This window comes from Pipistrellus hanaki, assembly GCF_964339955.1.
Source record: "Pipistrellus hanaki genome assembly, chromosome: 2".
NCBI lineage: Eukaryota > Metazoa > Chordata > Mammalia > Chiroptera > Vespertilionidae > Pipistrellus > Pipistrellus hanaki.
Window position 1 is genome coordinate 7,069,103 of NC_140504.1, and position 19,834 is coordinate 7,088,936.

Below are 19,834 nucleotides of genomic sequence, written 5' to 3' on the forward strand. Positions count from 1 at the left end.
CTTGGTCACTCCGGGGGGGCAGTGTGCATGGGGGCACCGGCCCTGTGCCGGGGCCACACCAGCCTTGCCACGTTGGCCTGAGAGCCTGAGAGCTCCCGGGCCTCATTTCTGGAGCTGGGCCTCGGGTCTGCTCCGCCTGCCATGTGGGCTATGCCTTGGACGTGCCCTCCTGGACCTCCTGTCCTACATTTTTTTCTTTTTTTTTTTCTTTTTAAGTCAATCTTTATTGTTCATATTATTACAAAGGTTCCTCATTTCTTCCCCCCTCCACCAGGTTCCCACCCCACCCTCTGCCCCCTCCCCATCCCCCATTGTCCTCATCCATAGGTGCACAGTTTATGTTCAGTCTCTTCCTCCCTCCCTTTCCCCGATAGTAAATCCCTTTTCAGATAGCAAATCTGTTACTTAGCATTTTCTCATATCAATAATACCTCCACATGCCCAATGATACACTTCACACAAAAGACATTTTCAAATAGGTCAACCAGCCTCATCCAGGCCCCACCCAAGGCACTCACAGATCAACACCCCAGCGCTATACTAACTCAACACATCCAGATCTAAGCCTTCATCACTTGATTCAGCAGACCCTCAAGTTCCCGCAAAAGTTTCCAGCCATGTCTGAGAGGCAGCCGTGGGCAGGTACAGGCGAGGAGCGAGCTGTTTCGGGCCTGGCTGCTCCGGGCCTGGCCTCTGTTGCTCTGGTTCGTTCCACAACCAGCTGCTCCGGGTCTGGTCACTGCCGCTCCCGACCTAGTTGCTCTGGACTTGGCTGTTGCTGCTACAGGCCTGGCCGCACCCGACCCGGCTGCTCTGGGCCCGGTTGCTCCGGTCCCGGCCGCTCCGGGCCTGGCCGCTCCCAGCCTGTCAGCCGCTGCTCCGGGCCTGGCCGCACCAGACCCGGCTGCTCCGGGCCTGGCTGCTCCCAGCCTGGCAGCTGCTGCTCCGGGCCTGGCCGCTCCCAGCCTGGCAGCCGCTGCTCCTGGCCTGGCCGCACCAGACCCAGCTGCTCCGGGCCTGGCCGCTCCCAGCCTGGCAGCCGCTGCTCCTGGCCTGGCCGCACCAGACCTGGCTGCTCCGGGCCTGGCCGCTCCCAGCCTGGCAGCTGCTGCTCTGGGCCTGGCTGCTCCCAGCCTGGCAGCCGCTGCTCCTGGCCTGGCCGCACCAGACCCGGCTGCTCCGGGCCTGGCTGCTCCCAGCCTGGCAGCTGCTGCTCCGGGCCTGGCCACTCCTAGCCTGGCAGCTGCTGCTCCAGGCCTGGCCACACCAGACCCAGCTGCTCCGGGCCTGGCCACTCCCAGCCTGGCAGCCGCTGCTCCGGGCCTGGCTGCACCTGACCCGGCTGCTCCGAGCCTGGCCGTTCCCAGCCTGGATGCTCCGTGCTTGGCTATTGCTGTTCTGGGCCTGGCTGCTCCCAACCCGGCTGCTCTGGGCCCGGCTTCTCCGGGCCCAGCCACTCCGTGTCTGGGTGTTCCTGGACTGGCCACCCTGGGCTTGGCCGCCTCTGCCTCAGGCCTGGCTGCCACTGCCCCAGGTCTGGCTGCTCCAGTGCTGGCCGTTGATGCTCTTGTTCTGGCTGCTGCTGCTCTGGGGCCTGGCCACTGCTGCTCCGGGCCCAGCTGCCACTGCCTTGTGCCTGGCCACTCTAGGCCTGGTCGCCGCTGTTCCAACATTCTGTCCCTTTTCTCTCTCTCTTTTTTTTCTTTTTTTAAAAAAAAACAAAAACGCATTTATGTTGCAATGTTGGCTGGTGCGTTGAGTTCTGACTTAGTCTTTGATTTTTCAAGATCTTCTTTGTATTCTTTCTTAAGTAATTTTACTATCATTTGTTCTCACTTGATTTCTTCACATTGAGAACTTCTTTGGTTTCTTCCTCCTTGTCCTGGGAGCTCAGCAGGTTGGCCTGTGGCACCCCTTTGTTCTCCGCGGGCTCCCGCGCTGCTCTAGCCTGTTGCCGGGGTCGGCGCCGCCCAGGAAGCAGCCCCCGTCCTTGGCTCCGTTGCCCGCGCTCAGCAGTCCAAGGCTCAGGGGCACACCCCCCCCTGGGGGCCCCATTGCCCGGCTCCTTGCTGGCGCCTGGCTGGCCGGGGTCCGGCAGGGGCTCCTCGTCGCGTTCCTCCAGTCTGGAGCTTTCTTTCTCCCTCCCACTAGGGGAGTCCAGGATCACAGTCAACAGACTGTCCTCTGTGCACAGTGTGCGCGACTCCGGGGGCTCGGCCTTTCGCGGTGCTCCCAGGACTCCACCTCACAGCTCCGTCTCCCCCTGCTCAAGCCTGGGTCCCCAGGGACTGGCCCAGACCTGGAGTTCGGGGCGGTCTGGACTGAGGCTCAGAGCCGCCGCCGGAGGCTTTGTTTCTTCCGGCTAGGGTAATCCAGCATCAGAGTCAACATTCAGTTCTCTGCACGCCATGTGCGCGCGACTCCGGGGGCCCCGCCTTTCGCCGTCCCCCGGGATTGTCTCCCCCTGCCGGAGCCTGGGTCCCCAGGGTCTGGCCCATAACTTGGGGCTCAGTGCTGCCGGTTCGGGGGTTCAGCCCAGGCTGGGGGTTCTATTTCCTTCCTGCTAGGGAACGCCAGGCAGCACCCAGCCCTCTCCTCCTCTCCGGCTGCGACCTCTCCGCGCGCGTGTGCGTGCGAGCGCGCAGCATGTCTCCGTACCTTAGGCTTTTTTTCAGCTCCTCTGATTTTCCTTCTGGTTTTCTCCCTCCTTCCTATTGTAGAGTTTTCAGTCAGTCGACTACCTGTAGCTCTGGGCGATGTCCACTCTACATTTTAGTTGTATTCCCTTGAAATTGTTGTGAGCTGCTGCGGCTAGGTGTATACCCGAGCAGCCATCTTGGATCCTCCCTCCTGTCCTACATTAACGGAGCCAACAGGACGTGGGGAGTATGCCAAGGCCTGCTGGGCTCGAAACCTCTGCTTTCAGGGTTCAGGAATTCAGGGCGGGGCTGCCCTGTTGAAGACCAGAGGCCGTGGGTAAATGTGCTGCCCCGGTCCATCACGAGGGCTCCAAGGGCAGATGGGCGGGTGGCAGGGAGTGGGCGCAGTGAGCTGGCAGCCTCTGCTCTGGCGTAGACCGTGGCGGGGGGCGGTGAAGAGCGAGGGGCCGAGGGCTGAGGCAGACAGTGCATCCCGACGAGTCCCAATCCAGGGTCCCCGAGTGAGGCACCAAGGTGTGGGGACGTTGGTGTGAGTGGGAACAGGAGGATGTTCTAATGCAACAGAACCACAGCAGCCTGTTCTAGCCAAGGCACAGGTTTATTGAGCAACATCCCTTAGTGACCAGAAGGCACACGCACGGGCCCGCAGCCCCCTTCCCAGACACCCCACGCCGGGTCCCCTCGCCTCCCACTGCTCAGAGCTCACCCCTGGTCCCGACAAACTACAGGAGAGCCACAGAGGAGGCTCCGCCTCTGCTTGGTCTCCCCAGTCCTAGCTTGGAGGTCTCCAGCGGCTTGAAAAGAGCTGGCCCTGTGCAGCCTTGGCAAGGAGAGCCGAGGTCTTCCAGACGCCAGCCCGTCCCGCCCAAGCTGGCTGTCACGTGGTTCCTGCCTCTGGTCTGTGGCTCTCACACAAGCTGGCGGCTCAGCTCTCAGGGATGCGGACAGTCCCTCCCCAAAGTGGGGAAGGGGCAGCGGAAGGGCCTGTCTCCCTCTCCAGCCCACTTGTTTCCACGGGCTTGTCTCTAATGGCGGGGGCGGGGGGCAGGAGGTCATACTGCCCCCCTTCGCAGAGCGGCCTCCTCAGCTTTTGGAGGCACCAGGAAGGCCCCCAGGGCTGCAGCATCCCCGTCCCCCTGGATACTTAGCGTCAGGGAAGGGCCTGTCGCTCCCAGAGGAAGAACACGCGTTAGATATCTGCATTCCCAGAGGCCGTCGCACTCGCCCCGCGGCTCCTGCTGTGGCCGCGCCTGGACCCCCAGGCAGACGCGCAGGCCTGTTCCTCCAAGGCCTGTCCACAGGGTCCCCACAAGCCCTCTGCTGATGTGACCCTGAGGAGGGCGTCTGTCTGCAGGGAGGCCATGATTCTGGAAGGCTCCTGAGCCCGGAAATGCTCCCCATGACCGAGTCAGAGATGGCCTGCGGGAAACCACTCTCACTTTCACAAAGAAAGCCAAGGCCGGGCCTGTCACAGGAGACCTGCTTCCAGGCCGGGCTTCGGGAAAGGTTTATCAGGGAGAAGGGCGGCCCGCGCAGGAGGGCGAGGGCGCGGGGTCTGCCCAGCCAGCCCTGATACCCCCCCCACCCCCGGCCCTCTCCGGATGCCGCCAAAGTGAGAGTGCGGCCTTCCAGGGCGGGCTGGGCTTCCTGAGGACGAGCCCCCGGTGCTGGGACCCGGCCTAGGATCCGGCAGTGACCGCGGCGGTGGCAATCAGCCTCACCTCCCGGGTGCTCGGGAAGACTGGGACTTCAGCAGAAGGTCCCGCAGTGCGGGGTCCCCGCTGGGTCACTCCATGTCCTCCTGCAGCTCCTGTCTGTGCAGAGCCTGCAGCCTGCTGACCACGGTCTGGTGCACGGCCTCCAGCCCCTCCGTGTCCAAGTCCCGAAGCAGCAGGAGGATGGCAGTCAGGACGTTGTTCTGGGGGCACAGAGTTACTGGCTGAGTGCCACACCGACAAGGCCAGGATGCCCACACCATAACGTGCCCAGGGCCCTGGCCAGCAGCACGCCACGCCATGGGGGATCGGCCTGCCATGCAACCAACCAGCCACACGGCTAGATGGAGACTCGGGCAGCCCAAGTTCCCAGCTGCAGTTCCGGGGTGGTGCTCCCTGCCTTGGGGAGCTGGTCAGTGGTCGAGAGGAATCAGAAACAGCCAAGGGTGACTCAGTAACACGTGCTCAAATATGTGTGCGCATGTGTGTGTCAATGTGCCTGTACTCAGTTTCTACCTGCCTTCAAGCGGGGAAACCCTGCCACGTCTGCTGTGAAGATGTGGGGATAAAAGCACACGGGGGACTGTGTGAGCTGATTCCTCCCATGAGACGCCCGGGGAAATGGCCGTGAGGTAATGCGCTCAGAGGATACAGAGGATACGATGGGACTATGGAGCCCCCACCTCGGACCCACACCCGGAGCCTGGCTTTGTTAGTCCCTGTGGGGTCTCCAGCCCCCGTCCCACTCCCACCACCAAATCCACACCCTGGGCGGAGGCAGCCAGTGACCACCATCACACTTACCCTGTTCTTGTGGCTGCTCACGGCCTCCCTCTGTGGGAAGGAAGGAAACCGGTCCCGGGCAGGGGGCTTCAGGCCGAGCGGTCCCCGTATGCTGGGAAGGGGGGGTGACAACATGCGTTAGGGCTGAGCAGCTCAGTCCGTTTCTGCAGAGTCGGTTCCCAGAGCCCAGGCCAAAGTGAGGAAGAGACGCTGGGAATGGCTCTCCCACCCCCATTACGAAGCCAAACGCCCAGCACCTGCCATCGCTTCTGGAGGGACAGCAGCACCTGACCGGAGGGTGGGAAGGTGCTCCAGCACCCTTGTCTCTCGGAGTCCCTGGGGCTGCCCTGCTGTACCCAGGCTCCTGCCCCGGGTCAAGGGTGGGGGGACTAAACACAAATGATGCAAGAGACAGTGCTTCGTCTGCTGTGCACGGAGCCTGGCAGCCCTGGAAGCCACCGTCTCTACAACATCCAGGACAATCAGAGTGCTGTCCTCCGGGGCCCTCCGCTGCCCTGGAGGCCCCTCCAGCCGGTATTCCCTCTACCAGCTGGCCCCGGTGCCCACTAATCCCCTTCACCGAGTCCCATCTCCAGGCCACCGCGAAGGGCTGGCTCTGCGCATGCACTCGCTGTGCCTGGAGCATTCTCCAGGCCATGAGGGCAGGCGAGAAAGAACACCAGGGCAATTCGCTCCCCTCCCTCCCCAGAGATGGGAGACATGGCTACTGACACTCCTCAAGAGGGCGAACTGGACAGACCCCCTGCGCACCTCGCCTCCTCCTCGCTGTAGCTCAGCGCGTCCCCTTGGGTCTCGGCAGCGGCGTTCATGGCACTCAGGGCGTAGGGCAGCTCGGGCCTGCCATCCCCCGTGTCCTCTCTGCTGGGGGCCGTGACCTCCTCTCCCTCCATCAATGCCCGGGACAGCTCCTCCTCAGTCACAGCTTCGAGGCGAAGGAGAGGAAAAGCGTCAGAGCGGCCGCCCTGCACGCATGCAGGCCCCACACCACGCCACGCACGCAGCGGTCTGCCTTAGAGAAGAGGTGTCTGTCTGTCCACCCCGACAGCCATGCCCCAGCCCGCGGATGAGCTGGACACATGGCAGATGGCCAGTGGCTGCTTCTGAACCTGACTTTCAGCACTTTCCAAAAGCAAATACTCATTAAAAAAAACCCTCAAATTAAAATTTAAAAAGGAACAGCATTCACAGCATTTATTCCATTTGACTTAATTGCCCTGGAGTTTATTTATATTAAAATTGTTCATCTGGGAGAAAATAACTGCCCATAAGACAGGATTAGGAGCCAGCACAGAGAAGGCGGACAGCCCAGAAAGGGGCCCAGGCCTGGAACGGGTGGGACCGGAGGCAGAGCACAGGGCGCCCTGGGCACAGGGCAGAGGCTTGCTGTGCAGCTCACACCCCAGCAGGCAGAGTCAGCAGCAGTAAGCCAAATCGGGGAGCTCAGGGGCATTACCACCATGGGTTCCCGTGGACCAGCAGTGACACCAGTCGGCCCCACCCAGACCTCTCATTTATGCCGAGGCACTTCACATATATGTGGGTGAGTGTGAGGCAACCCAGTGCATGTCGGCAGTGGGGCAGCCGAGTTGTGTGAGGTTCACCGGAGATCCTGGCTCTGCATGTGGGGCTGCACCCCATAATGGGTCACAGGGACGAGCCCGGGGGTCCTTCTGGGGGCTCCAGAGGAGGAGGTGCCTGGGAGGCCCGGGGAGGGCAGGGTTTTGCAGGAGGGGCGTGCTCGGCATGGACACCCACCCTGGTTGTCCAGCTTCTGCAGGTTGGGCAGGTTGCGCAGCACGGTCATGCGGTAGAGGTGGGGGTCGGCGCCGCAGCACGGGTTCTCGGCCAGCCACAACACCCGCAGGCGCGGCAGGCCCTTCAGGTGGGCGAGCTCGCTCAGGCTGGCAATGCGGTTCCTCCGCAGGTAAAGCTCACTCAGCTGCTGGCACCGGCTCACGGGCTCCAGGGTCGACACGCTGTTGACGCTACAGAGACAGCATCGTGAGCATCTGTCTGATGTTATCTTGTATTACAGAGAGGGAAACCGAGGCACGGGGCGGGGGGGGGGGGGGGGGGGTCTGAACCTTGCTCCAGGTGGGAGAGCTGGGACTTAGCCTGGGCACAGCTGTAGCCCATTATTCGCTCATTCATCCCAGAGAAGGCACCAGCCAAAGAGGCTTGGGCCAGGGATGGGGAGCCGTGAGCACGGTGGGCAGCACAGGCATCCACCAGGTGACCGAGGACGGCGCAAAGGGCGAGGGAGGGACAAATGGCGTGGCCAGCCCTGTGATCAGGAAGTTAAGTCACAGGAGCCTGCATGGACCCAGGGCCTATAGTTCCAGAACCTTCTGAACTGCCATAGAGGGAGAGTCTGTCTTCCCTGTCAGGTTTACACAGGGGGACCTGCAGAAAGCACTCCAGCATCGAGCAGCAGGGATCCCCAGCACTAGCTGCAGCACTGGGCCCCAGGGGGGCATTTGGGGCACATCCTGCAAGCTCCCCAGCTGCCTGGAACCCCAATGACAGAATCCGGTTCACGTGGGGCTTCCTTAGTCCGTTAAAACCCCAAGGATACAAAAACGAGGTATGTCATCGATGACAGAGCACGTGATTCAGAGAAACGGGCCGAGTTCCCAGCAGAGATGGAACCGCGTCAGAAAAGGCTGGGGCGCTGGGGGCTGTTGGGGGCAGATGTGGCCTCCGCGGGGGTGGCTGCTCATCACTGGGGGGCTGTACCCACTGACCTGCAGAGAGGGTGGACAGGGGCGCAGCAGGGGGGAGATCAGAAAGGAGGGTGGAGCTCAGGCGGAGCCAAGGAGCCAGTGGCCCTCCCATAGTTTCCTGGGGTTTTCGGGTCATCTGGGTTTCCCGCCTCTTTCAAGCCCCCGTGACTCAGAGTGACAGCAGGCATTCAGGTACCTGAGCGTGATCACTTCCAGGCTGGGCATCTCCCGGCAAATGGAGATCTAGGGAGGAAGAGAAGGCGGCTGCAAGCCCTGCTGGCCTTGGCCTCGTGGCATCACGTCTAGCGGCCCAACAGATTGGAGCCACAGCCAACCCCACCTCCAGGGCCTACGTAGAGTGGCCTCCCCCTCACCTGACACCAACGACGCGAGAGCACGTGGGTTCTGCGTCCCCCCCTCCCCCCACCCTGCAGCCTAGATGTTTCTCTGGAGGAGAAACGTGTTCTCTCTCAAGCTTTCAAACAGCCTTGCCACCGAACACCGCCGGAAGCCAAGACAGAGCATTCTGAACTTTAGAAGCCCTCCAAGGACAGCAGGGAGCTGGACAGAGAACCTTCCTTCTTGCTGTCCCTGACCCACAGGAAAAGTACTGACACCCCTTCTCACCAACACCCCGGCTCAAAAGGGAGACAGAATTAAAAAACGGGATCTCGATGGTATCCACATTGTTGATTCAGTGGGAAAGGGCAGCAAGAGGCTCAGGCGGGTCCATCAAGCTTGTTGAGTGGTGCAGCTGCCAAGTGTCTAAGTGTCTGCCATTCACTGGGCATGAAGCCAGATGGCCCCTGACCACAGCAAGTTCATGGTCTGGTCAGGATGCTTCAGAGTGCATCGGATTTGTCTTCTGCTGCAATGGTGATGGGTTTCATGCCTCTGTGTGTGTGTGTGTGTGTGTTTGTGTGTGTGTAAGTGTGTGTGTATGCACTTTCTACTAAATATGCAGCTCTTTAGCTATTGCCCGAGGTGGAATCAGCTTTTCTGGACAGCCCCATGGCTCAGCAACATTCAAACTTTGTTATTAAGGAAAGGCACAGTTCAAGTTACAAAAGTAGATAAGAACGGAATGACTGGCACTCAAACTCTGTGCAAGTTGGGGCATTCGTACTAGGGGTGAGAAAGAAAAGAAGAAATCTATTCACAGACTCACAGCTCACTCAGCTCTCACCCCATCTGCCCTCACCCGCAGCCCCACCCCATCTCTCCTGCCATTGGTGGGGGAGCGTGAAGCTGGACATGCCCAGGAGCAGAAGCTGAAGTGAGGAACCTCCTCCGAGGTGACGTGAAGTCCAGGAGCCCACAGGGACCCCTAGGCCCTGATTCTTCCCTAGGTCCGAGCAGGACTGCCCTGGGACCTGCTCCCTCTTCTGTGAGACCCGCATGGACGCAGGAGCCTCTCAGATGTTTAAAGGATGCTAGAGAATGCTACTTTTTATTAGTGGTTCTGCCTTACAACTGCTAAGTGAACAAAGCACCTGGCTACAGCCTGAGGTGAGCGGTGCAGTTTGGCAGCTTAACAATTCCCCTGTGGAAGAGGCTACAACTCTGGGATCAGGGATCGGCGTTGAATACTTACATCTGTGAGGCGGCTGCCCCTGGGGAAAGAAAAGATATATGTACGTTAGTTTTGTTCAAGGTTAATTAAAAAATTATAAATAACTCCAAAATTTAACAGTAAATGCTTACAAGGGTTAAGATCCCATGATTTCAATGACAGAGTAAAAGCTTGCCCAGCCAACTGACAAAGGTGTCAAAACTCGTCAACAAAACCACAGGGCACAGACTCTGTGCCTGAGGGCAGCTTCTCCGCGGGAGGAGCCGTGGAGGCTGTCCCGTTGGCAGGACGCAAGTTCGACTCCCTCTCAAGGCTGTGGCAGAGGACCATTTCCCTCGCGGTGTAAACAAACAAGGGGTTCTTCATAAGAGGCCAAGTTCAAAGGCTAATCATGCAACTTTGGAAACGCTTTGGGAAGCCTGAAGTCAAGTTGTTGTTTCTCCCTGCTTAAAGAAAAGTCTGACCGCCCCGTGCAGAGCGAGGACATGCATTATTGAAAAGGAGTGACGGGATGTGGTGGCCAAAGTCGCACATGTGCCAGAGCCAGAAGAGCTTTTCAATGAGCAAGCAGAGCCCCCACACTGCGGTCAGGATCCTGGCTCCAGCGGGAGGAAGGTCTGCTCTGGGCTGAGCGTCCTACTCCCACCTGCACCGTCCAGTTCACAGTCCCGTGTGAAGCCTCCCTCGGAGTCCCTGGGGAACACTGTAGCGCTTTCAGGAGTTCATGAAGCGCTTCTGGTCCTGTCGTGGCCCAGGCAGACCCCCTCCCTTGGAGCCTGACCCCACAGCACGCTATACCGTCAACTCCCGGTGAGTCACCTGGGGACAGCTCTTCTCCCAGAGGACTCAGTTACAGAAAGGACTGCTAAATCATTGCTGAAGAGTCTCAATTTTCTTACTTTCTCCTAGAAATGTGTGTGTGTGTGTGCGTGTATATTATATTGATTTTTTTTACAGAGGAAGGAGAGGAATAGAGAGTTAGAAACATCGATCAGCTGCTTCCTGCACACTCCCTACTGGGGATGTGCCTGCAACAAAGGCACATGCCCTTGACCAGAATCGAATCTGGGACCCTTCAGTCCCCAGGCCAATGCTCTAGCCATTTAGGGTTCCTAGAAATGGCTTAAATCACCTTAATCTCCCACCTTGTTAGGATACTTGGTTCCCAATGACTGGCAATGTCAGAAACCAGACCGTCCACAGAGGGAGCCAGCTGTCCCACCAAAGCTATGGAAAAGCCTCATAACAGTTCTCTAGGTAATTCTAATTGTTTCCAGCAAGGATGGCAGGTTTGGAGCCTGGGTCTGAAACACCACCAACTGGGAAGGGTGGGGTGTGTGGGTGTGAGAATTCTGGAATGACCTTAGCCAATGCCACCTGAGCTTGTGGCAGCCCCTCCCAGAGGCTGTGGGCCCTTGGGATCAGGAAGGCCAGTCTGGGACAAGGAGGCCTGAAGGCTGGAGGCTCCCTCGTCCCCGTGCTCCTTAAGAGGCCCTTCTCGGCCCCGCCGCACAGCAGAGCTGTCGGGCCGGGAGCCCCATCCCACCGCGGAGGTGCCGAGCGGGGAAGTCCCAACCCAGGGCGGAGGTGCCAGGCGGAGTGCCCCATTCCAAGGCGGAGGTGCCTAGCAGGGGGCCCCAATCCTGGGCAGGGCGTGGCAGACAGGGGTCACCACTCCAGGGCAGGGGTGTGGGCAGCGGGGAGGCCCCCGGCTTCTGGGCCTCACCAGCAGTTGAGCTTTTTCACGCTATGCAGCTCCGAGGCCTTGGCCCGGGACAGAACCATCTGGCGCGTTAGCTTCATGGCGATGGGTGGCCGGGACCCCAGCCACCAAGCCCGGCCCTGGACCTGCCGGCTACCCTGGAGGCTCGGGCTCCGCCGCGGCGCGTCTCCAGGGGGTGGGGCCCGCGTCGTCAGGGGCGGGTCCTGCGAGTCCATTGGCCTCCAAGTGAGGGGGCGGGGCCGCGTCGGCGCAGTGGAGCGGTCTTCTCGCGCCCCTTGGGCTCAGCGCCGGGTCCTGCGCAGGCGCGGCGTGGGAACGCGGGGCTCTGACGTCATTTTGTGGCGACCCGAGCGGGCAACCCTCCTCAGCCCCGTGTCCCAGCCCCGAACCCTGAGCTTAAACCCCGACCTCTGATCCCTCCGTCCTGAGTCCTAAGTTCCCAGCCCCTCCACCCCCAATGGAGCCCCCAGTCCCGAGCCCCAGCCCTCAGCTCCAGTCCCAGCCCCGAGCAATAGAAGCGATGCTCTCTTAGCTCTCCTGAATTACAATTTACTCTGTTGACATGAGGAATGCAGAACAGTCCGAGGGTGTGTTGATTTCCTTTCTCCCTCCCTTTCAGCATTTAAGGAAACGAGGTGGGTGCCAAAGCCTTGGGGCCAGCCCTAGCAGAAACCTCACAAGCACTTAACCCTTTTAGAAATTCAAGGTTGCCTGGGCTGCACGTTACACTAAGACAGGCTTTTGGGGTCTCAGATGACTTAGGGATGACAAGACCAAACTCTGAAACCTCTTTCCCACTAGGTCCCTCTCCTGGCTTTGGCCTGCCAGTCGGAGCTTTCAAACAGACATTGGCTTTAGTCTTGGCTTCTTGTGGACCTGCCCCAGGTATCTGTAGGAGAGGATGGCTCTTGTAAGCCTGCAGTCACAGAGAGCCAAGGTTTCGGTGGTGGCCTGCAGGGGCCCTGTGGGACCAGCACAGGGAGGAAACGGTCCAGGTATACTTTGGCCTGGAGGCTGGAGAATGAGGAAGGATGCCGTGCTCAGGTGGGGATGAGTGGTTGTAGGGTCTGTGTAAGTTTTTGGAGAATAGGGCAGCTCAGAGCAGTGCGTTCCAAGTTCTTACCTAGCAAGCAGGCAGAGAACCATCTGACTAACGAGGCGTGAGCTAAGAAAGGTACTGACACTGGGCGCTGCCGCACATAGAGTGGTGGGAAGCCGTGGCAGGCCTAGGCTGTAGGCACTTGCAGAGGGGTCTCTGGCCATCCCAACTGGGAAACCACACCAAGTGACAGGGCAAAAGCAGGGGCTGCTGGGTACTGCGGGGAGCAGGCTGGGCCAGGAGGTGGTGCAGAAGCACCCACTGTTCCAGGTTGCTGCTGGCCGGCCGACGGAAGAAAGCAAGCATGTGCAGGAGTTGGTTCTGGGGGACACCAAGCAGGCATGTGATAGGGTGTCAGATGTTGTGACAAATGCCATTGAGTTGGCAGCTGATGAGGAAAAGGCTTTAGGGTTGTTGGTCCCAGTCTTGCCCCCCTGCCTGAGAGGGCCCCTCCTCCTCCTACATGGACTAAGACAGGCTTTTGGGGTCTCAGATGACTTAGGGATGACAAGACCAAACTCTGAAACCTCTTTCCCACTAGGTCCCTCTCCTGGCTTTGGCCTGCCAGTCGGAGCTTGGCCCAGATGAAGGGACCATCAGGTTTGGGGCAAGCCATTCCAGGGAGGGCCAATCATGGGAAGTGGCATCTGCCCCCTGACCCTTGGCAGTGCCCAAAGGGGTGGGCCTCTCTGGGAGAGGACTGCAGCTGGAGAGTTTTCCATAGGTGTTAGGGGTGAGGGAGAGGGGTGTGGAGACCCCATAGGTCTGCTCAGAGTGGGTCAAGGACTCGAATTCAGGGTATGTGATATTCCAGCACAGAGGAATCACCGGGGAGCTGGGACCACTTCCCCTGAGTCCGGGCAGCCTGGGCATCTGTTAGGACACAGATGCCCCTCTTCTCGGCTGAAGCTGGGGCCTGGCTCCTGTCAGGTCTCCTCACAGAGAGAGGAGGAGGAAGACACAGAATTGCCCACGTGGGCTGGTCGAGAAGGTGGCTGGGTGTGAATTAATTGGAGGCTCTGGTGACTCAGGTGACGTTTGTGAAATGAGGACTCTGCACAGGAAGTACAAGTGGGGCGGTGTGGGTGGTGTCACTGCTCCTTTCCCAGGACTCCTTCCCTGTGTGGCTCATAGGACTTGTCCCAAAGAGAAACGCCTGGGCTTTGGAAGGTGGGAGAGGGGCGTGGTCATCCTGGCCCGATATCATGGTTACTGGGGTCTTCCCTGTGGTATGTGTCCTTCTTCCCAACAGCAGCCCTGCTTGGGGGTACTGCTCAGTGATCCCCTTTTCCAACTTCTTTTGAATCTCGAAGTCCCTAGCTCCTCCCACAGTTGTGTAAAGTCAAATTACTAGAATATATTTTGTATTTCATCATTCTCATAGCGGTTTTGCTCCCCAAAATGAACCCCAAGGGACAGGCATGCAGCCAAACTTCCTTAAATCAGAACCGAAACATCTGCTCATATAACAGAAGCCAAGGATGCAGCTTCAAGCATGGCTTGATCTGGGGTCTCGGTCTTCATGATCAGGCTGGGCCTCTGTCCACCCTGACCCTTCCAATGGCCACATCTGTGCAGGCCGTACTCGAACAGCGAGTCCAGCAGAAAGAATGCTTTCTCCCAGTGAGCCAGGTGGAAGTCTGGGGAGTGGCCTGGCCTGAGACCCTTGCCACCCTCCTGTGGCTGCAGGAGGCTGTGCAATGTTGACTGCCGGCCCGAGAGTGGAGGAGACCCCAAGGAATATCCAGGAAGCAGGGGAAACCGCGGCTGCTTCTGGTCACCCTGGGGAAGGTGACCCCACGCCCTTTCCTCGCGTCCCCTACTCAAACTGTTATTCCAGTGATTTCCCCTCCCAGTGGTCCCTCTGGGGGTCCCATCCATAGAATTCCCACACGGCTCTGGGGTTGTCACTATGGCCCTCGTGGCCTCTCCTCTCTCACTTAAATAAAAAATAAAATAAAATAAAATAAAATAAAATAAAAGTAATTTGGCATCTCTAAAGGCCGTGCTCTCTGAGTCCTGTTCTAATCCAGCTGAGTCGTGAGCTTCATTTCTACCTATGCCAGGTGCCCATACCTGCCTGGCTCCCCCAAGCCTCCCAGCCAGCGTTTCCTGTGCGTATACCCATTGCGGCCCCTCTTTACTGGCTCTTTGAAGACTTTGGGACCACGGAAATGAAAGGCGCTTCCTGTTGCCGGATGGCCCGCAGGGTTCTGGACTGCTGTGCAGCTTTGGTGATAGTGCTGCTCCAGCAGAGGTGACATGGATGCAGGGAAGGGGCCTCGCTCTCCTCTCTGCTGCCTGAGGGCATGCCCTCTGCCAATCACTGGTAGGAGCACAAAGGCAGGCCCCTGTGGCTCAGTGTGCAGAGCGCCATATCTAGCCACCTGGCCCCAGAACATCCAGGAAGTAGGGGAAACCGCGGCTGCTTCTGGTCACCCTGGGGAAGGTGACCCCACGCCCTTTCCTCGCGTCCCCTACTCAAACTGTTATTCTAGGCTGTCCCACGCAGGTGGGACACAGCCTGGAGCTGCTGCAGTGAGAACTCTGCTCTCGGCATGGGCGGGTCCAACACTCCTGGGGTTACAGTGGTGGGGAGGGTGTTTCCAGCGGTCACACCAGGGGTGCTGGTGCCGGGAGAGGGCTCTACTCAGGCCCAACTGGCAAAGTGTTCTGACCACACAATGCCTGTCCCCCCCCCCGTCCCCCCCCGTCCCCCGCCCTGGGCCTCCAGTTTGCTCCATCCACACTCCCCATCCCCATCCAAGGTGACAGAGGTCAGGCCACAGCATGTCATCTTTCCAGCTGTACAGGTTGGCTATCGGTGACTGAACCACAAACTGTCTCAGACTCAGCAGCTCAGGGCAACAGACCTTTATCATCTCAGTTTCTGAGGGTTGGGAGTCTGGGAGCACTTGGGCTCGGTGGCCTGCTCGGGGCCTCCCATGAAGTCAAGCTCTGAGCTGGGCTATCGTCTCTGACACCCTGAGTGGGGTCTTCCAAGTGGGGGTCTTTACTTTCACCACAGGGCCTCCCAGAGTGAGTGAGGAGGTTGGTGGGGGGAGGGAGAGAGAGAGGGCGCGTCTCCTTGGTAGTCCCTGGGCAAGTTCTTTAGTTTCCCTGAGCCTCAGCTCTCTCACAACCAACAGGGGATGAGGGCCTTGCCTGCAGACACGGGGAGCTTAGCATGGTGCCTGGCAGGGATGGCGTGAGCGCTGACCTCCTCCAAGGACCTTGGGGCCGGTGCTGAGAGGTCAGGAAGGACAGCAGGTCGTCAACAGGCTCACACCTGCGTCCAGACCCGGAACAGACTTTGAGAAGAGAAGAGTCACCTGCACTTCCTAATATTATTCAGTGTCCTGAGAGCTTACACAGGTGAGGGGTCACTTCCAGCTCCATGGTCATCACTGTTGCTATTGGAACATGCCCCCTGTTAGAGCAACCTGAGCAGGGATGCAGCAAGAAGCGTGTCCTCGGTCTCCACACCACACCCCTGTGCAGCGCGTTGGCTCCCTTTGCTTTTGCATTTCACAGGAAGTCTTCGGTGATAAGATGGTTCTGGAATGCGAGTGACCTGTTGACTTTAGAGATGAAGAAAAATGATGGTGTCCCCAGCGTGAAGCCCACTTTTCTCTTGTGCCGCTCTCTCTCTCTAGACGAGGAGTCAGCCCACAGGCCAGCACCAGCCATTGCCCGTGTTGGTAAATAAAAGTGTTATCGGCACACAACCATCTCCATCCACGTTTTGCTAATGGCCGTTTGCTGGCGGCAGTGGCAGAGTTGAGTACAGAGACCACGGACCAGCAAAGCCTGAAATATTTACCACCGGGCCTCGTGCGGGAAAGTTTGCAGCCGCTGCTCTAGCTCTGGGTGCCGGGTCCCGCCCCTCGGCCTGCCGCCTTCTGCTCCGCTCCTGTGTATTATTCATAGCCAGGCCAGGTTGATGCCACACAGTCAGATTGCCAGCCTGCTCCCTGATTGCGGTTTTCCTCCGGCTGCTGCCAGAGCGAGGGGCATTTTATCTTGGGCAAGATGTTCCTGCTGCGAAAAAGCCCTCTCCACTCGGCACCGCCTTTATCTGAACTCGAAACAGCCCTCCATCAAGACCGGGACGTGCTGTGTTCCTGCTTTACAGTCACGCTTCTTATTTTTATGGGAAGGGTGTTTCATAATTGCTCTTGCAGTGGCGTGTGGCAGACGGCACTGGGCCTTCTTGTGCAACATGTGGTTTTCTCGTCAGGAAGGGGCCAGGCGGGGACAACGTGGGCACAGATGTTTTGTCAGAAGCCCATTTCCTGAACCACTTCGCCTCAAGCGCGGTTCCCATGGGCGCCTGGGATAGTTGGGGGGAAAGGCTGTGTGCCTGTCCATCACGCACGCAGCTCTGCCGTGGCCACCATCTCGTGGAATATTAACAGCCCCAGCATGCTTCGGTCAGTGAGATGGCCCCCCGGGGAAGGTCAATCAGATGAGGGACTGGATGCAGCTGCTAACACCCAGCCGCCGACGCGGGCAGGTCTCAGACCCCTCTCCGGCGGGCGTGGTGGTGGTCGCGAGCTTTCTCCTGCAGCAGGCGACCTCCGGGTGCTGATGGGTGGCTGGGCTCCGAGAATGCAGCAGTGATGGGCGGAGGGCTGTGCCCAGAGGAGAGCCACCGCGTCCCCAGTCGCACCTGCTGCTGCCTGTCCTACTCGGCGGCGTTCCCAAAGTGTCTGAATAAAAAGTCAAGTGCTGCCCTGCACAAGGGGTTCTGGTGGGTTCTGGCACCTTCCCCACAGCTGCTGGAGACCTCCGATGGCGGGATAGTGAGACAGGGGGCATCAGCCGGCCCGTGGACCCGTGGCTCCTCCGTGGGGGGGCGGGAAGCAGGGGCAGGGGGAGGGTAGGGGCCTTCCAGAGGGCTCTCTGGGCAGGAGTCTGGGCACTGTGTCAGTGAGCTCAGGGGAGGAGAGGAGGGGGAGCTGGTCAGCCAGGCAGCTGTCAGCTGTCAGCCCGCAGGCCCTGACTGGAGAAGCCACAGGACACTTCACTTCCCTGGACTCTGAGCAGGGGCCCTGGAGTGGTCGTGGGGCATTTGGAGCTGGCAGCCAGGAAGGAGAAGGCAGAGGGCCTGTGTTGGGTGAGAGCACCGTGGTCTGGGCCGTCAGGGAAAGCCGGGTCAGCTTTGCAGGAATCAGAACTCAGCACCTGCCAGTCCCCCTAAGAAGGGGCAGAGCTCCCTGGGGCTGGCACCTGCCACCAGGGGCTGGCACCTGCCACAGTGAGTGAAGGCAGCTGCAGGGTCTGGCAGGGGGGCGTCGTGGGAGGGGCTCCCTCAGCCCAGGACCATTGGGGTCTCACGCTCCTCCCCCTGGCTCGCCTCCCCCTCCCCTCCCCCCTCCTCCCCAGGGTTTAGAGCTTGAGGAGAACTTTAAGCTGAGAAACTTGCCACTAGCCCGGCAGAAGGCAAGCTCTAAGTTCTCTCCGCGTGCGGCCCGGGGGCCTCTGTGGAGGCCAGGCTCGCTGGGCGGGCGTCTGGGGTGCGCCCTGCGCAGCCTGCGGCTTGTCCTTGGCTCTCCGCGGTGCGGGGCGCGCGGGCTGCGCTCCCAGCTGCGTGACGCAGAGCGCGCTGCGGGCCGCGCGGACGGTGCGGGGCGGGACGGCGTGGGGTGCACGCTCAGCTCAGGATCCGGGCGTGGGGTGCACGCTCGGCTCAGGATCCGGGCGTGGGGTGCACGCTCGGCTCAGGATCCGGGCGTGGGGTGCACGCTCGGCTCGGGATTCGGGCAGCGCGAGTCTCCGGCAGGTACGCGCGCTCACCGGGCGCACAGCCCCGGGCTGCGGCTGCGGCAGCGGCAGCGGCGGGGTAAGGGGACCGGCGCCAGGCGGGGACGCGGGTCCGGGGAGTGTGCGCGGGGGTCCGCTAGGGTCCCGGGCGCGGGCTCGCGTGCGGAGCCGCGGGCTGCGGGGACCTGGGCTCAGGCCGGCGAGGGCGCGGGCTGGGGAGCGGCCGGACGCGGCCGGGATGCCGGGAGGATGCGGCTCCCGGTCCGTGCGGACGCCGGCGCTGCGACAAGACAGCACGGTCTGCCCGGCAGACAGTGCCTCGCCCGCCCGGGAGCCGGGGGGATGGACCGGGCGGATGCTGGGCTCTTGCTCCGGACCCAGGACCATAGCACCCACTTCCTCCGCCCCAGGTGCGTGTAGCAATTTGCGATCTCGAAACGCTTTCCTCCCCGGGGGCTGAGAAGACCCGGAAAGGGAGTCTGCCGGTCTAGGGGGAGAAGTAGAGGTCCCACATGTAATTCGATGGCTCTGTTTCCTGGTCTTTGGGGTCGAGATTGGGGGGAGGGGTGTGAGTTACATGGAGCTCCAGTCTCTGAGTTCCCACGGTCCTAGGTCCACGTGGCGGCTGTGAAAAGTTGAGCCCTATAAGAAGAGTTTTATTCTTCTGGCCTTGATGTCTGTTCCCGAGGGGCCGGAGGTTTACACCGGGGATGAGGGCTTCCTGCCTCCACACTTGGGACAGGGGAACCTCAGGCTCTGAGCTGACACCCATGTGTGTGGGCGGCCTCTCCCCCAGGCCCGTGGGCTCTGTCCCTGTGGGATGGCTCAGTGCAGCGCTCAGGACCGGCCACTCACCACCCCTGGGCCTTGATGGCAACAGCTAGTTCCACACTCTTGCCAGGTGACATCCGTGGGCGTGCATGTTGTATGCTGGATTCTTCCTGTGTTGGCAGCCACCATCTCCCCATCCTCCTGGAAGCCAGTCATTTCAGAGCGCTCTCCACGCTGCTTAGTGGGCAGCTGTCAGGAGAATGCATGAACGAGTGCTTCCGAGTTTCTTAGACAAGGTCCTTCCCGGCACACACTTAGTCTGCTACTCGGCCCATTCCATCCTGCCACCCTATGGCCTGTCCTGTGCTGGGCCCAGTCCCGAGAGGGGGTGAGAGCCATCTCTATCCCAGGTCTCCCCCTCCCCCCCCCTCCGCCCCCCAGGCCCAGAGGAGCTGTCTGCCTGTGAGATCCCTGTGCCTCGTTTTCCTCTCTGGCAGCTGTAAACCTTCCTAGCTCACCTGGTCCATAGGGTAGTCTGTAGCCCTGCCAGGGCCACACAGGGTTAAGGTGTCACCTCCACATGAGTGCTGGCCGGACCTGGGGAGCCGCTGGGCCAGCCCGGGGTCCTGCCTTGTCCATTTGGGCCGCTGTAACAGAACCCACAGATTGGGCGGCTCACACACAGAAGTTTATGTCTCACAGCTCTGGAGGCTGGGAGTCCGAGATCGGAGTGTCGGCAGGGGAGGTGAGGGCTCCCTTCCGGGGTGCAGACATCTCCTGTGACCTCACAGGACAGAGGGCGCAGGGAGCTCTCTGAGGTCTCCTTTATAAGGGCGCTAATCCCATCAGGAGGACCCCATCCTTATGATCTCCTCACCTCCCCAAGGCCCCACCTCCAAATACCATCACCCCGGGGGTTAGGTATTTAAGGGACCAGGGACATTAAGGGACCAGGTTTAGACCGTAGCATTCCACTGCTGTCCCCTCCAAATCCACGTCC

General features: G+C 60.2%; 2 protein-coding genes across 10 annotated transcripts in view; one reads left to right on the forward strand and one right to left on the reverse strand.

Annotated features, from left to right (window-relative positions):
• Positions 1–3,234: 3,234 nt before the first annotated feature.
• On the reverse strand, positions 3,235–11,371 carry CFAP410 (cilia and flagella associated protein 410). Of its 2 annotated transcripts, none has more exons than XM_084875655.1 (7): positions 11,202–11,371; positions 9,497–9,515; positions 8,099–8,145; positions 6,935–7,164; positions 5,930–6,101; positions 5,180–5,270; positions 3,235–4,578 (listed from the first exon to the last, which is right to left on the reverse strand). In XM_084875655.1, exons 1-7 carry the CDS (start codon positions 11,276–11,278, stop codon positions 4,447–4,449), a joined length of 768 nt encoding a protein of 255 aa, XP_084731781.1. In that variant the 5' UTR covers positions 11,279–11,371; the 3' UTR covers positions 3,235–4,446. The 2 variants fall into 2 exon arrangements, with proteins under 2 accessions (XP_084731781.1, XP_084731782.1); XM_084875656.1 differs by lacking the exon at positions 11,202–11,371 and adding an exon at positions 9,607–9,659.
• A 3,954-nt stretch (positions 11,372–15,325) lies between these two features.
• The window catches only part of TRPM2 (transient receptor potential cation channel subfamily M member 2), a 56,832-nt gene continuing 52,323 nt past the window's right edge, over positions 15,326–19,834 (forward strand). For 3 of the 8 annotated variants that reach the window (XM_084872073.1, XM_084872082.1, XM_084872081.1), the window contains exon 1: positions 17,099–17,557. The gene's annotated coding sequence lies outside the window, so the exon portion shown is untranslated. The other 5 variants (XM_084872077.1, XM_084872080.1, XM_084872076.1 and 2 more) reach the window with 5 other exon arrangements.